This window comes from Vicia villosa, unplaced genomic scaffold (assembly GCF_029867415.1).
Source record: "Vicia villosa cultivar HV-30 ecotype Madison, WI unplaced genomic scaffold, Vvil1.0 ctg.000175F_1_1, whole genome shotgun sequence".
In the NCBI taxonomy this organism is placed as follows: Eukaryota; Viridiplantae; Streptophyta; class Magnoliopsida; order Fabales; family Fabaceae; genus Vicia; species Vicia villosa.
The window spans coordinates 973,251-990,966 of record NW_026705050.1 but is presented as its reverse complement, the minus strand read 5'-3'; the positions used below and the strand labels follow the sequence as shown (position 1 = coordinate 990,966).

General features: G+C 34.3%; 1 protein-coding gene across 2 annotated transcripts; it reads right to left on the bottom strand.

Moving 5' to 3' along the window:
- Nucleotides 1–443: 443 nt before the first annotated feature.
- LOC131624969 (uncharacterized) lies at nt 444–4,528 on the bottom strand. Of its 2 annotated transcripts, none has more exons than XM_058895893.1 (7): nt 3,836–4,528; nt 3,309–3,616; nt 2,395–3,135; nt 2,184–2,312; nt 1,629–1,832; nt 1,136–1,336; nt 444–907 (listed from the first exon to the last, which is right to left on the bottom strand). In XM_058895893.1, the coding sequence occupies exons 1-7, from the start codon at nt 4,098–4,100 to the stop codon at nt 785–787; spliced, it is 1,971 nt and encodes a 656-aa protein (XP_058751876.1). In that variant the 5' UTR covers nt 4,101–4,528; the 3' UTR covers nt 444–784. The 2 variants fall into 2 exon arrangements, with proteins under 2 accessions (XP_058751876.1, XP_058751878.1); XM_058895895.1 differs by having other exon boundaries at nt 2,395–3,132; nt 3,836–4,527.
- Between the last annotated feature and the right edge of the window lie 13,188 nt (nt 4,529–17,716).

Below are 17,716 nucleotides of genomic sequence, written 5' to 3'. Positions count from 1 at the left end.
TAGAGAAATAATAGCACAACCTTTACTTTTAGTCAACAGTACTAGTGCATGTGAAAAAGACTTTCTTTTTATTTTTAAGTTTATAATTAAACAACAACATGCATTGTCTATTTTTTTATGGGAAATAAACGACAAGAGTAATGTCAATTGTCAATTTTGTGGTGAAAAAAGTACACGTTACGATTATTTTCTCAGCTGAAATCATCATTATTATTATTAAGATAAGACACATATACTATTTGGAAAGAAAATTTTGAAAGAAAATATAACTAAGACATCAAATTTGACTATAATTTCTTATTTTGTTTCTTTAATTTGAAAAAAAAATGAAGACTTGAAATATTTTTATTCTTCCTTTCAAGTTTCAATTCCCACCTAATCATTCCAAAAATTGATATAAATTCATTACCATATATTTATTGTTACCAAATCTCAACTAGTGCTGCATTAATGTCCGAAAAATAAACTACCATTAGCTAGAAACAACTTTGCCAAATTATATTCATTATCAATCTCATGATAAATTTACAACTTATGACTTCTACTTCCCATTTTCTTTTAGTGGGAAGTGACAAGCAGCTCAACTATTGACATCTAAAAGAGATAAAGAGTTTAAAAAAACTGGTACACCAAAAATACCCAAGAGGTGATGCCTTTGATCTTTCTCTTGAAGTAAAATTGCATACAAAGCAAAGAAAGGAAAGAGGAAATCCAGAGAATGACCGGAGAAAGGAAAAGCACCCTACAATGGATTGACCTATGTATGAACTTGGAAAAAGATGACCTACTGACTATTCGAGTTATATACAGAGCATAGTTTACCGATGAAGGGTAATACTGCTGCAAGCAACGCCTTAGGACATTCTTCGTGGGGTAGATGGCCACATCCTGAGATTGCAACCAGTCTCTGCATTTTGAATGGATAAGTATTAGAATACTCTAAAAAGTAAACCAATACTATGAAAAATCTTAGAGAAATTTCAGAAAAATGAAGGAGTGGTATATTCCAAAGTGCGTTTTGTTTTCTACCTTGCAGTTTCCACTATTATCATTTACCAAGCACACACCCACACACTAATTTCACAGCCCCGCATTGTGGAAAATGAATAAAATAAATATGGACATTGATACTTACAGAATTCACAAATTTTGATGCCATTGTTTGACAAGATTTCAGAGAAACTAGTGAATCTTCTGCACCAGCTATGACCAACAATGAAATATCCTCTACATCGTGTAGCAATGATTCTGCATTTTTTGCAGAAAGGATGTTTTCAGATGACAATTTACCAATTTCATGAACTGCTTCATCCCATCCTTCTACGTAGAGTGGAGCCTATAAAACCCACAAGAAAAGTCATGGTACACAAGTCAATGACATTTAGATTTACCGCGATAATAAAAAAGTACTCAATTTATAATTACTCCAAAAAACGTACAACACATTAAATATGTCAAACAAATAAAAAATCATATTCAGTATGCCAAACTATCGGAACGAAGGATAAACCAAAAAAAAAACTGAAGCAATTTAAGTTTGTGAGAGTTCATTATATCGCATTTAACTATGGGTTAAGTGGTAATATTCCATTCCATGCAATTTATTATCTCCGCAACCATATACATACCTTATAAAGACTCAAAACTTCCGATGTCAGTTTGGTAGCATCATACCATGAACGCCGATTAATCACTTGGGTGATTTCTGTTCTTAGCAAAGGCCGAACCAAATGCTTCTTTCCAAGTGAGGTGTGCAGAAGGATTCTGGCAAATGAAGGAACTACTTCCCTAGACAAGCTAACATTTACCAATACAACCCCTTTCACTGTAACCTGGATGACAAAAAAGACCCAATAACTTAATAAAATGTTAAAGTATTTATCCATTGCCATGTAAATCCTGTTTTTAGTTGTCATAACTCATGACTAATATGTTGCATAGTTACCAATCAACATGTTATGCAATATATGAATATGCATGCTAATCCCAATATTACAATAACCTTTTAAAAAAACATATTGCACAATTGCATAACTTTTCAACTCGTGGACGGAAATTTAAAGCACTTTTGCTATCACAATATTAGGCCCACTTCACAAATAAAAGCCAGGTTGCCGCATGCAGTTAATCAAATTGATTAAGTTATTATCTACTTAACATGAGAAAGAAGGAAAAATACTCACATTGAAAGAATTCATTGACCTTTGAACTCTTTGTGCAGCCATCAAAGCAAGCAGCCCTCCATCATCATGACCAACTAACACAACTGAAGAAAATCCAATCTCCGAACAGAAAGACAAGAGCAGATCAACCTGAAAGATATAGAACCGTCAGAAGTGTATTAAACAAAATGTTTTATTAAACAATTAATACTCAAGGATAAATAGTAATCACCTGATTTTCAAGTTTATAAGGATTAGGCAGTTCTGTTTTCTCCCAGTCCTCCCGTCTAAGCCTTGAAGTCAATCCCCAACCAGGCCTATCAAATGCAGCAACTGAGCAATTACTCTGCCGAGCGAGAGAATTCATTACGTACCGCCACGAGAAGACACCTCCACCAAACCCATGTATTAAAACAATACCCACTTGACCCATGCCCTCTACTTTTTTATCCAAAGACATGATATCTGATTTAATTGTTTCATCACCTTCACGGATTTCATCTAGATGAAAAACAGGGACGTCTTCTGAAAGAAGAGGAGACATTTCTGGACCATCTAAAAGAGGAGCATATAGAGAAGACGGGTCGTGTAATTGATTGCTATATGTTCTGTAGAGTGGTCGCTGAATTTTGGAAGACACATACGGCAATTGTCTATTAAATTTTGATAGTCCCCCAGACATTGATGAAGTGAAACAAACAGAGTTGGAGTCAACGAAGGTTGATGAGGACAAGCTAAGGGAAGGAGGTGACCCAGGCAGGCATAGCTTGTAGTGGAGAGTAAGACCTTGGCAGGTGATGAATAGGCTGTCAGAGTCTGCAAGTAATCTAACTGATACTTCTTCATCACGAGCAGCTCCAAAGGGTCTCCGCTTCATTTCACTGTCACTTTTTGGGGTTCTACCCCCAGAAGGAATAGGTGAGCGTGGGGCTTTCTGATAGCTAGAGAAAACACTTTTGCACGAAAGGATCTGCTTAATTAGCCAAAAATAAATAACCAAATTAATCATTTTTGCATGAGTCATCAAAGTAAATACTATAGATTGATTTAAGCTTTGTGAACTCAGAAAATTTCTCTCAACCTAGAGCACAAAACTACAACCACTAAAGTCCAAAGAAGTAAAAAAAAATTAAATCCCAAACTTACAGCTTCAGGATCAACTCGATGAAACATGAGCTTTCTCCTTGCTCTGCAGCTGGTTCTATAAGCAACCACGATATGGCCGAGGGCAAACACAACTGACGAGAGAAATAAGACCGGCATTCCCCATGACTTTTTCAAACGGAGTATCTTCCTTGCAAGGGATACAGAAGCTTCCTCTTCAATCTGAGAATTAACAGTGAAAACACAAGCTTTGACAGAAAGGACAACAATTGAAACAAGGGAAGACAGAGTCACTGTTCCAAGATAAGGACCATGTGAGAGAGCAGGACCATCACAAATTGAATAAACACCTGCATTCATTTCAAAATAAAATCCCAGTAAGAGAACCAATCTTCAAGATATTCAAAACTACACCTATTACTAACAAACATACACTATTAACCTACTACTCCTTGTAAAGACTTCATGGAGAAACACAATGCAGTATTAACAAAATAAACAAAAAGCAAATGACTCCATGGAGAAATCATGTATGTAAAACGAAGCAAAACAAAAAGAAAGGATCATACAGATAATGATGAAGGATCTTATAATGGAAACGAGAGGAATATCCGTCAAGGAACTCTTAAAAGAGTACCGAATCAAATGCTCTCTGAAACTGTAGCATCCAACACACGTAAACCTCGATATCAAAACGCAAGGCACAACCACATCAAGAACCGCCACAACCACCGGCAACGACGTCACAACTAGCGACAGCACCAATGCCGCCACGAAAAAAACCGTCCGAACACACCTCCGAAGCTTCTCGAAGCACTGTCCTCCCCTCGCCATCACAAACAACGATCCGGTAACCGGTAACGGTTTCCACGTTCGGCGACAGTTACGATGCTTAATTTTTCAAAAAAAAAATAAAATAAAATCGGTTAATTAGTTGAGAGATCTCTGAATTCGGTAACGAACTGAAACCCTAGCTTAGCTAAATTGATGTAACAGAGTGTTCTCCGACGGGGACTCATCTAGTTCCGACTGCGGCGGAGGATTACGATTGCCGGAACTATAGCCGGAATGATTGCCGGAAGTAGTGAACGGCGACGCTAGGGTTTCGGAGTGGAGGAACGGAGAGAAAGAAAGAGAGAGGGTTTGAATGGTGAAAAGCCCTCTCTCTGTGAAGAATTGTGAGAGTTTGAAGTTTTGAAATGCTCTTTGCCTTTCTCTTTCTCTATAACCTCTTTCTTTCTGTTTCTTTCGTCTTCTAATAACCTTTTTGTTTTCATACACTACTTCGTTTTATTTTATTTTTTTATTCGGTTTTTTAATATTGTAATTAATTAATTATTAACCTTCTAGTCGTATGGAACAAAAATAATCAGTCAATAAAAAAAATCCTAAAAAATCTATTAAAGAAAGAGATTAATTAATATGCTAAAAATGTAATTAATTATTAACCTTAAGGAAAAAAATAATCCGTCAATAAAAAAAATCCTAAAAAATCTATTAAAGAAAGAGATTAATTAATATGCTAAAAAATGTAATTAATTATTAACCTTAAGGAACAAAAATAATCGGTCAATAAAAAAAATCTTAAAAAATCTATTAATCCGAAAGAGTTGGTCTAGTGGGAGGGTGTTTGGATCTCAAGGGTATGTTCCCTTTGAAGTAATGCTCTCAGGTGGATTAGTCGGTACGGAAGAAAGGAGACTACTCTATTAAAAACTAATATACTGAAATTCGTCAGTATTTTAAAATTAAAGATGTGATTTAGTTGAATATGCACATATTTTTTCATTAACCATAATAAAGATGGCAAAAAAAGAATAATAATATGAATTTCTGATAAATAGAAAAATGGTCGGAAGAAGTTACATTGTCTCATAAATTTGTGAACAACGACCTAGAGTATAGTGTAGTTATATGAAATGGTTTAATGTTGTTTATAGTAAAGGGGAGCAATTTTCTAGTACCAACAAAAAATAGTTATTGACTCCTCGTTGTCATTTTATGGAATCTGAATAATATATAAGTTTTGAGAGTTGTATTTAATATTTATACATAGGTTACGAGGATTCCAAGAGGTGTGTCTTGAACTTTTATTTTTGTATTATTGGTTGTGGTGTAGGGTTGTAGCGGTTAAAGTTGTTACAAGCGTATTGGGAGTATTTGTTTAAACTTTTAAGCCGAAAATTGAATTGCTTTCGTAGGTATGTTTGTCGATGCTAGTAACAACAATAGTATTTTATACTCAAGTATTTAATTGCGGTGGGCATAGTAAAAATTTAATTGAATTCTCCTTATAAATTTTAGATTTAAATAGTTTTTTTTCCATATAAATGTGTTTTATTTGATTCCTAAATTTTTTTTTCGAGTTTCTATATCCCACTTTCTTAAATGTGTTAGTCTCTAACGTTAAAAATCTGTTAAAAAATTACTAACATGTCTAACGTCACAGACGTGGGAATGAATTTATATGTTTTTTTTAATAATAAATTACACACGTGGAATACCTAGTGGGGGGAGGTTTAAAAAGGAGGACTGAATCCAATAAAGTATACTACTTGAATCATATTCTTCCTCTCTTCAAATCATCTACAAATTCTTTCTCTCCAGACAGCATTAGTGTTAAGGTCGTTGCACATTCATCCATGACAACATCATCTGTAGATAATTTCTCTCAGTCTCAAATCCCAATTTGTGGTTGCAATAGAGCAATGAGGATGTTCATCCCAAATTCAATTGAAACTCCTAAACTACGATTTTGAAAATGTTCAAATTCGGGTGTAATGTCAAGTTGCAAGCTATTCATTTGGGATAATGAACTAGAACGCAACACATCAAATGAATTAAAAAATTCTATCGGTTGCAATTTGCACAAAGGTGGTGCAGGAATTAGGTTGCAACATTGAAGACTTTTGAGCAAAGAAAAAGGACCTTGTAATGTTTGGTTATTGAATTGATAAGAACCTTTGAAATTAATGAAGTATGTCCCTCTATGTTTATGGCATTTTGATTTTCATCCCTGTTTCATTATGATTTGTTTGTATTTCATCCTTGATTCATAATAATTTGTTTGTATGTCATCCATGTATGTTTGTGATTTGTTTGCATAATAGTATATTACATTTAGGCATATCAATAACATAGTGATGGTAATCTGCTATACCAAGTTCAGCACCAGAGGCCTCTGAACCAACTGACAATAGGTTGTTTATTCTGTTTTTGCAGGTTCCACAACCGTAGGGTTAAACCACCGGGTGAGGGACACCTAACTTAGAGGTCAAATTGTAGGATTTTTGCACAAGTCTTGGACGTGTTTGTGTTTCCCTCTATAGGGGGCTGCATGATAGTGGGTTATGATGTTATCGACCTCTTCTTCAGGGATATATCGATGGAAAATACCGTCGACGCCTCTTTTGAATAGGAGGGGCTCATCCCAATTATATTGTTTTAGATTATGGAAAAACTTCTTCTTTTGTTGGTATGTTAATTCAGGCGGAAGTACTTCAGCCGCTAGGTAGTTGACAAAGTCAGCGTACCACAGAACTGTGGATTGAGCTAGTGTTGTTTCCATGTTTTCTCAATTTTCAACTTGGGAGTAATCTTCCTCATAAAGGTAATCATATTGAGAGCATTCATGTGGTTTATTTCCTAACTGGGTGATAAGTATGTCATATAGAAAATCATCATTAATGGGTGTTTGTTCATACTTGACATTTTCTAATTTGGACAAATGGTCTGCTACCACATTTTCTATTTCTTTCTTATCTTTAATTTCTAAATCAAACTCTTGTAACAACATAATCCATCTTAACAACCTCAATTTAGCATCCTTCTTACTTAAAAGGTACCTAATAGCGACGTGAGCAGAATAAATATTTACTTTAGCTCCTACTAAATAAGAGCGGAATTTATCTATCGCAAACACTACAACTAAAAGTTCTTTTTCTATGGTGGCATAATTCATTTCTGACGCATCTAAGATTTTACTCGCGTAATAAATGGCATGTAGCTTCTTATCCTTTCGTTCCCCTAAAACAACAGCTACAACATTATCGTTTGCATATCACACATTATTTTAAAGAGTTCACTCTAATCAGGAGGTTGCATGATGGGTGCAGAGATTAACGCATGTTTGAGTAGTTGAAAGGCTTCCAAGCATTTGTCATCAAAGATAAATTCTCATAGCTGGTTGTGTGTTTTTATTTTCTTGATAGGTTGTTGAAAATTGCTACTTCTTGTACCTTTTTTATTGTTATGTACTTTCATCTTTGCACATTTATATATATATATATATATATATATATATATATATATATATATATATATATATATATATATATATATATATTACCTTTAAAAATATATATAATCTCAATTATTTAAAAATATTACCAATGATGCTATTAATTCATTTTTTATTTATTATCACAAAATATATTTTTATAAAAATATTTAAAAATGTAATATTGTTCCCATCTATTAAAGTTTATGGATCTCTTACGGTACTAGAGTAGTTTGAATAAAAATATTAGTAGTGTCTAGTAATAATATTTATGTTACAAAAGTGATGAATCATGAGCTCCAACAAACTCTAGCCATGGTACGATGTAAGATAAAGATGTCAATAATTTAGAATCCACATAGAAGTAGTTAAATAGTAGTATAAAATAAATACAAAAGGTCAAAAAGAGTTTATTATTTTACAGAGATCATAGTACCACGCTTTTTGAAGGTGGCTCCCTTTCCTTCCCATCCCATCCCATTCCACCCCATGCCTCACAACTCACAAGCATGCCCATTCTCTCTATTTTTATATATATATTTTAATATAATTATATAACAGTCAATCTCAAGTTCGCATCACTACGACAAAAACAAAAACATCCATATTAGATATAAAAACCTTAATGATTTTGTTTTTTAAAAAATGCTTCGATAAATTGAGATGTACAAATTGTTGAGAATAATGCAAGTGTGAGTATGGGAAAAATAGTCTCACATTGAATATGAATGTAGTGACTTAAGCATATATAAGTGGGAGAACCCATTTTCCTATCATCTTAAAGTTTTAGGTGGAGAAGTGGTGTATCTCCTACAAAAATATGTTGTTCGAACGGAATATCTCAAAATTAACAATGCTCCTCGCTCGACTCCCCTATTGTTGTCCAAATGCAAAATAGCAAGTTTCCAAGGTACATGGTACAGCCTTATAACTAGAGTGCAAAAACTTTACTTTTGCCATCATTTTTTAAGTTCATACATGAAAATGGAAAAAAGGTAACATATGATTCTTTTTTCTTCTCCATGTGCTTATCTTAATTATTTAAGATCTTAAAAATAAGTTGACCCTTCTTTTTCCCTCTCAAACAGTGCAAGACAAAACATAAGCTGTAACTGATTCAAATAAAGAAATGTAGGAAGCTTCAAAAGATTGGTTGATATTTGAGGCACCTTTTACTCAATCCAACCATGCTTCTGCTGTTTCTGATCAATCATGGTATCTAATCATACAAAGTTTTTTCTGTTGGAATAACTCAAGAATCTCTTTTCTCTTGTTTATTTTCTGCCATACCATAATAGTCGCAACATGTGAATCTTACTTTATTTTTTTCTCAGCCTAACTGTAAAGTGTGTTTTTTATCACAAGAATAGTACTGTACTAACATAATTTATATACTATATAATAAATCAAATAATTTACTTTAAAAAAAATCAAATAATTATACCACCAAAGTTGATTATTCTAAAATATTATGGAACCAAGGAAAGTTGTACTAACTATATTATATAAAATAAAATAAAATGGAGAAGTCAAAGGAAATATATAAAATAATTATATATATTTTTTCTGTCAAAAGATAAAATAAAATAATTTTCTTTGAACTGTGTCAGGGTGGTGGTGTTTTTCAATACTGACATGTTTATTTTCTCCCCTATAACTTTAAAATATTTAACCAGAAAGTGTCTACTACTATATCAATGATACTTCTGCAGCAACAGAAAACAACAACATGTACAAACTTGTGAATATTTTCTTCTTTTGATAAAGACAAACACATTAATTAACCTTGAACAAAATGAGGAGTACATTTACTTTAATTTAAATAATTAGATATTTTGATATATAACATAATTGATGTTTACAAAAGCTAGTATATTTTAATAATTTTTTTAAAATTACAATGAACTATAATGATTTTGTTAAACGTTATAGCAAACATTTATATATTTTACTCTTTAATAACCCGATTATTCATTTATTAAGAATGTTAATTAATATTATTTTGTTGCCAAATGACAACAAAGATTGTGTTCAAGGAAAGATGTGAAACTTCTACAACTTAATAGATCTATTGTACTTTAAGGAAACAAAAAAAATAATAATGTTAATGTTAGTTTACATTATTAAAGCTAAGTTAATTGATTTTTCAAAAGCATGATTATATTCTTCTTCTTTTTTTTGTACAATTATGTTTTTTTAGTACAATCATGAATGATTATATTCTTCAAACCACAATTTCTCTTCAATTATTTTTCTATATTAACTTATTATAAGATAACATTAATTAATTGATGTTTTATAAATGAGAACATTAATTAGATGTGGTAAAGTTAATTGAAATTTATTTTATTTTTATTTTCTTTATATTTGAGTGTGAGGGAGTACATTGTTAGACTAAAAACAAGTTTAGTGAGTTGCTAACCGCTTAAGCAACTTACCACTAGTGTATTTAAAATAGACAAATTGTTATAATCGAATATGAATGAGTGTATTTTAAAATAGATGAGAGAGTGATTATATTATATAACTCTTTTTCAATGATCAATTAATATATAATTAAAGAAAGGTGAAAAAGGTTTTTAATTTATTAAGCCCTTCTAGATTATGAGTTTTGATTTTGACAAATCAAATGGAAAGGATAGGTCGAAATCAACTCCTCTTTTATCTCAATTAATTCTTCTAACTTCTTTTTAGAAACTCTTCTTTTACCTCAATTAATTCTTCTAACCTCTTTTTAGAAACTCTGTAACCAGAAGATATTTGTGCCAAATTATTAGTTTCTTAGTTTTTGATTTAAGGAACATGTTTGATGTCGACTTCATCAAATCTCCTTAATAACGAATTTGTTTGAATTGAATTGAAAGGTATAATCGAACTATTTTATAGAGAGTTAGATGCATGTTGTCTAGTGCTGGATTAAAGAAAGAGTTTTGGGCAGAGGTTGTTTCGACAACAACATATCTGATAAACATATGTCCTTTGACTACAATAGCTATGAAGACACTTGAAGAAGTTTGGTCGAAACATCTACCAGATTTCGACAAACTTATAGTATTTGGTTGCGTATCCTATGCTCTCATTAGGCAAGACAAGGTCGAACCTAGAGCTCTGAGATGCATGTTCATGGGATACCCTAAAGGAGTCAAAGCTTATAGGCTATGGTGCCTAGAGCTAGGTCACATGAGGTATATTACCAGTCGAGATGTAGTTTTCAATGAAGTTGAAATGACTTTCAAGAAAACTGATGATGTTGGTCGAAGTGCAGAAATATCTTACGAAGAGCTGGAACAGGGAGAGATTCCTGTTGAGATGGAGCATGCTGATGTTGAATTGCATATCCCAGATGAAGTCGAAGAAAAAACACAAGATGTTGAAGACGCTGAGGAAGTTGAGGAAACTATCGATGACTTCATATTGGTAAAAGATAGAACGAGAAGAGTCATCAAGGCACCTTAGAGACTTTGATATACAGATCTTATAGCTTATGTCATAATCTCTGCAAGTGAGGTTCTAGATGAAGAACCTAGAGACTATAAGAAAGTTATGAGGAGTCGAAATCATACTGAATGGCTGAAGGTCATGGATGATGAAATGAAATCTCTTCATGATAACAATACTTGGGAGCTGATCAAGAAACCTGTTGGAGCAAGGTTAGTCAGCTACAAATGGATTTTTAAAGTTAAGGAAGGAATCAAAGGAGTGATATCTAAAAGATACAAGGCAAGGTTGGTTGCAAGGGATTTCACTCAGAAAGGAGGTGTCGACTTCAATGATGTGTTTTCTCTAGTTGTGAAGCATAGGTCCATTCGAATGTTGCTTGCCATGGTAGCATAGTTCGATCTTGAACTAGAATAGATAGATCCGAAGAGATAGAAAGCAGTCAAAGTTATGCTTATCTCAAGAGGCATCCCTACAGAAGATTCTCGACAAGTTTGGTATGTCGAATTCAATTTCTGTTGTAGTTCCGAAAAACCCTCAATTCAAGATGAGTATTGATCAATGTCTCAGTACTAATGTCGAAAGAGCTTATATGAATAGCATTTTATTTGCTAATATAGTAGGTTCTTTGATGTATGTTATGGTCTGTACTAGACCCGACATAGCATATGCAGTAAGTCTTATAAGCAAGTACATGGCAAATCCTGGAAAGACTCACTAGCAAGCATTGAAGTGGATTCTAAGGTACATAAATGAGTCTCTAAACAGAGTCCTAAGTTATGGGGGAGCCTTGGGTGAAGATAGTAATGCAATAATCGAAGGATATGTCGACTATGATTATTCAGGTTGTATGGATTCCAGAAAATCTATTTTTGGATATGTTTTCATTATGTTGGCACATCAATTAGTTGGAAAGCAACATTTCATAAGGATGATGATTTATCAACCACTGAAGCAGAATATATTGCCCTCACTGAAGCTGTGAAAAAAGCATTGTGGCTTTAAGGTTTTTCTAAGGAGATGAAACTTCAAGGTTGAGGTGTCACTGCTAAATGTGATAGTCAAAGTGCTATATACCTGTCGAAGAACTCAATATATCATGAGCGAACCATGCACATCGATGTGAGGTTGCATTACATTAGAGGAGTAAGTTACCGAGTTGTAAGTTACCAAGTGCTGAAGATTTCGACAGATTACAATGCTACTGATATGATCACCAAGACATTACCGAGTTACAAATTTTTCCATTGTATGCAGTTGATAAAGCAGCATGAATAAAGTTAGTTTGTTCTTTGATGTTATAGAGTTTGTTCCAAGGTGGAGATTTGTGAAAATTGGATTGAACTCTATTGACGCGAAGAGTAGCTTCTGGTTCGACAAAATTTATGCATGCCGTCGAAGTATGTTTACATTCTGGTGTCAAAGACCTTCATACTATAGTCTAAGTATGTTAAAGTATGTGGGTGTCAAAATTATAAGGTTGTTAGTATTTCGAATTGGGTCTGTTTGTTATGTCAAATTGTTTAAGTTAGCTTGTATCCTAAGTTAGCTTGTAATGGGTATTTGTGAAAAAAGCCCATTAGTTTAGTATGTTAGATTTATTATAAATAGCATACTAGTCTCTCATTGTTGCATAATGCAAATCATACTTTAGAGTGAGAGGGTTATTTGTTATTCTTGTAACACTTGTAATCTTGATTGAAAGAGAAAGTAAATAATAACAGTTATAACCAATTCTTTGTGTTCTTATTGCTCCCCTATTTTTTCCTTGCCCTTGGGGGTTTCATTCCAAAAGAAACCTATAATACTTTATGATCCCGACATTGTTTTTCACAACAGAATTGACCTTTACAAAGTACATAAGTAGATTCTCTTTGATGCATTTGTAATCTTTTGCCAATTGTTTCACAACCAACTCTGAATCACCTCTAATTTCAACTCTTTTGTTACAAAAGTCCAAGAGAATTATGAGGCCTGCAATCGATGTTTCGTACTCAACCTTATTATTTGAGCAACAACATGTAATTTTAAATTTTAAATTCATTAGAATTTATTTAGGAGAAATAATCAGAATTCCAATACCAGTTCCATTTTTATGCTTGGAACCATCAAAGTACAATTTCCAATGTTTCAGGCCGACTGTTGAAAGAGTATTGTGGTGTACTTTTCGTTTATATCGTATCCACAGGGATTATTGCGATATCACCGCCGTTCTATAGCCTATTTTGTCTTGAGTTAATGTTACTTTAGTTTTAGGTTTGCAAAAGATCATTCAATTCTTTTAGTAGCAAAGAGTAAATTAATGAAAGTTCTAAGTTAAAGAAAATGTATCAAGATTCGATTTCATCCACCTAAATTTGTATGTTTCCTTATAAATAGATGCTTATGAACTTGCTAACGATCAATATAATTACGTATCGACACCTATATCGTCCGTGTCCGCAACGATATAGCTAGATTTACCGTATTGTTTAACCGACGATTTCTCCACCGTTTAAACAATACAAATAACGTTTTAAGAACCGATACTTAGTAAACATGATAAGTGCCAAAATGTTGTTATTTTGAGTATATAATTGTGGCACTTATTGATTCGATTCATTCCGTTTTTGTAATAAAATCCCCACTTTTGTGTATATATTCACATTATTTAGTTTTCATATGTTTTATATACCGTTTAATAGTTTTTTCTTTGTTTTTATAGGTATTCATGCTTATTGGAGCCTCGAGGAATAAAGTGTCGAAGGCACGGCTCCGATTGCGCAATTTTGGAACTGAATAAGGAAGTTTTGTAGCAGAAGGTCCGCTCAGCGGAGTTCAAGCGGAGCTTGGCAGTGATTTGAAGCATTTTTGGGTCCGCTCAGCGGAGGTAGCCCGCTCAGCGGAGCTACGTATACTGTTGTAGATATTTTGGGGAATAAGTGAAGGCCGCTGAGCGGAGGGGGTCCGCTGAGCGGACCTGTGCAGATTTGTGTTTATATTCTCTTCATTTGTACATTTCTAGGTTATGGTTTTGGGAAAGTTTTAGTCCCAACTCCATCATTTTCATTCTTAGAGTAGGATTAGCTTAGAAAACAACACCGGGTCATGCACTTGGAAGATCGGAGGTGGATTTCTCATCAACCGGAGCTGACAACCCGCGAGATGTTTGGTTTATCTCTTCTCTTCTTTGTGTATTTCTTTTGTGTTGGGTTTTGTTTGTATATTTACTTGAATCTTATGTATATTTACCGATTTACCGATTATAAAGTTATATTTAACTTTCTTTACAAATCTATGTTGATTGTTATCCTGGATTTTTGCTCTATGCTGAGGATTTGAGGTGCTTTAGAGATAAACTTCTTGAATCCTTATCTAGGATGATAATCTGTTGGTTCTGAACTCTAGAGATAGATTTAGAGCTAGCATTCACCGTTTGTATCTGTACGTAATGCTTTCGTGTTTGAGCGGCGCGCGAGAGATCGCCGACGCGAGAATACGGATGTTCTCGTGACTTTGCGTTAGAGATAACCTTAGTTGTGAGATGATCTCGTTTGTGCTCCAGAGATGGATGCTTATGTGAGAGATACGTGATGACATAGATGAGTATCGTAGGTTGAGTATAACGGGTTGGTAAGTGTATGTTTGTGAAGAGTGAATATATTTACATTCCTGATAAGTTCTTTCTCTTCTAAGAATGTGTTTGTTATTCTTTCCTGTCTATATCTTTGTTTACTTTTTGCTCATTCAAACCCAAGCTCGAAACCGTAGAAACTATTGAATGGCATCTCCATCTCTGTGGACGATAAATCCCGGATCAATATTTCCAAATCTTTCTTTTGTTGCTTGCCCTATACTGCATTCAACAAAATGGCGCCGTTGCCGGGGATGGTTGTGGATTGCATCGCAATAGTTTTCGTGGTTTTGAGCTTTGTATATAACGTATATATTGTATAGTTTCAAGTGTATATATTTACTTGTACATGTTTACTTGTTTATGTTCACCATATAAGTTTACTTGTATATGTTACATATAAGTATACTTTTATTGGTGAATGTTGGTGAAACATGTTGATCTCGGATGAGCTCTTTAATAACAAATCTTCACTTTTCAACTTGTGAATCCAACATTCACCAATTTTCTCTTTTTGTATGATATTAATTGTATTTGTTCCAAACTTGTACATATGTGTTTGTTTGTGTATATAGTTGTATACTTTCGTTTTTATGTTCGTTTAATTGTTGTATATATTTGTACCCGTAACGTTTGTTGAGTGGTTGGTTAGGACACTTTCTTTAGGCTTGTGCGGTGAGACGTCACCATGGCATGACGGGAGGAAGCTACTTTCCAAACACCTAAACAATAAAGGCGTCGAGCTAACGACGTAAAACAAGCGCTTGTTGGGAGGCACCCCAATGGTTGTAAATATTGTTTATATTTCTATTTATGAGGTATTTAGGTGAAGTGGTGAGTGATTAGAACAGCTGGTGCAGTTCTGATTTTTCTGGTTTTTCTGTCATCCGCTGAGCGGAGCAGAGCTCGCTGAGCGGGAATAGCAGAATTTTGTTTTTCTGCTCTGTACCAGTGGGGTTCCCATTTCACTTGGTTCACTCATTTTTCCCACTTTCACCAAGGCTATTTAGTAGTAGATACTAGTTTTATTTTTCTAATTCTTTTATTGGTTGTTTGTACTCGAATTTTGTTGAATGCAGTATAGGGCAAGCAACAAAAGAAAGATTTGGAAATATTGATCCGGGATTTATCGTCCACAGAGATGGAGATGCCATTCAATAGTTTCTACGGTTTCGAGCTTGGGTTTGAATGAGCAAAAAGTAAACAAAGATATAGACAGGAAAGAATAACAAACACATTCTTAGAAGAGAAAGAACTTATCAGGAATGTAAATATATTCACTCTTCACAAACATACACTTACCAACCCGTTATACTCAACCTACGATACTCATCTATGTCATCACGTATCTCTCACATAAGCATCCATCTCTGGAGCACAAACGAGATCATCTCACAACTAAGGTTATCTCTAACGCAAAGTCACGAGAACATCCGTATTCTCGCGTCGGCGATCTCTCGCGCGCCGCTCAAACACGAAAGCATTACGTACAGATACAAACGGTGAATGCTAGCTCTAAATCTATCTCTAGAGTTCAGAACCAACAGATTATCATCCTAGATAAGGATTCAAGAAGTTTATCTCTAAAGCACCTCAAATCCTCAGCATAGAGCAAAAATCCAGGATAACAATCAACATAGATTTGTAAAGAAAGTTAAATATAACTTTATAATCGGTAAATCGGTAAATATACATAAGATTCAAGTAAATATACAAACAAAACCCAACACAAAAGAAATACACAAAGAAGAGAAGAGATAAACCAAACATCTCGCGGGTTGTCAGCTCCGGTTGATGAGAAATCCACCTCCGATCTTCCAAGTGCATGACCCGGTGTTGTTTTCTAAGCTAATCCTACTCTAAGAATGAAAATGATGGAGTTGGGACTAAAACTTTCCCAAAACCATAACCTAGAAATGTACAAATGAAGAGAATATAAACACAAATCTGCACAGGTCCGCTCAGCGGAGGTAGCCCGCTCAGCGGAGCTACGTATACTGTTGTAGATATTTTGGGGAATAAGTGAAGGCCGCTGAGCGGAGGGGGTCCGCTGAGCGGACCTGTGCAGATTTGTGTTTATATTCTCTTCATTTGTACATTTCTAGGTTATGGTTTTGGGAAAGTTTTAGTCCCAACTCCATCATTTTCATTCTTAGAGTAGGATTAGCTTAGAAAACAACACCGGGTCATGCACTTGGAAGATCGGAGGTGGATTTCTCATCAACCGGAGCTGACAACCCGCGAGATGTTTGGTTTATCTCTTCTCTTCTTTGTGTATTTCTTTTGTGTTGGGTTTTGTTTGTATATTTACTTGAATCTTATGTATATTTACCGATTTACCGATTATAAAGTTATATTTAACTTTCTTTACAAATCTATGTTGATTGTTATCCTGGATTTTTGCTCTATGCTGAGGATTTGAGGTGCTTTAGAGATAAACTTCTTGAATCCTTATCTAGGATGATAATCTGTTGGTTCTGAACTCTAGAGATAGATTTAGAGCTAGCATTCACCGTTTGTATCTGTACGTAATGCTTTCGTGTTTGAGCGGCGCGCGAGAGATCGCCGACGCGAGAATACAGATGTTCTCGTGACTTTGCGTTAGAGATAACCTTAGTTGTGAGATGATCTCGTTTGTGCTCCAGAGATGGATGCTTATGTGAGAGATACGTGATGACATAGATGAGTATCGTAGGTTGAGTATAACGGGTTGGTAAGTGTATGTTTGTGAAGAGTGAATATATTTACATTCCTGATAAGTTCTTTCTCTTCTAAGAATGTGTTTGTTATTCTTTCCTGTCTATATCTTTGTTTACTTTTTGCTCATTCAAACCCAAGCTCGAAACCGTAGAAACTATTGAATGGCATCTCCATCTCTGTGGACGATAAATCCCGGATCAATATTTCCAAATCTTTCTTTTGTTGCTTGCCCTATACTGCATTCAACAAAATGGCGCCGTTGCCGGGGATGGTTGTGGATTGCATCGCAATAGTTTTCGTGGTTTTGAGCTTTGTATATAACGTATATATTGTATAGTTTCAAGTGTATATATTTACTTGTACATGTTTACTTGTTTATGTTCACCATATAAGTTTACTTGTATATGTTACATATAAGTA

What these genes read in the sequence shown, in the direction of transcription:
- LOC131624969 (XM_058895893.1), bottom strand. Translation starts at nt 4,100, where the DNA reads ATGGCGAGGGGAGGACAGTGCTTCGAGAAGCTTCGGAGGTGTGTTCGG. An exon ending in ATCGAGTTGATCCTGAAGCT is followed by an intron (nt 3,136 to 3,308) that starts GTAAGTTTGGGA and finishes TGGCTAATTAAG; the next exon opens with CAGATCCTTTCGTGCAAAAG. An exon ending in CATCAAAATTTGTGAATTCT is followed by an intron (nt 908 to 1,135) that starts GTAAGTATCAAT and finishes TTCAAAATGCAG; the next exon opens with AGACTGGTTGCAATCTCAGG.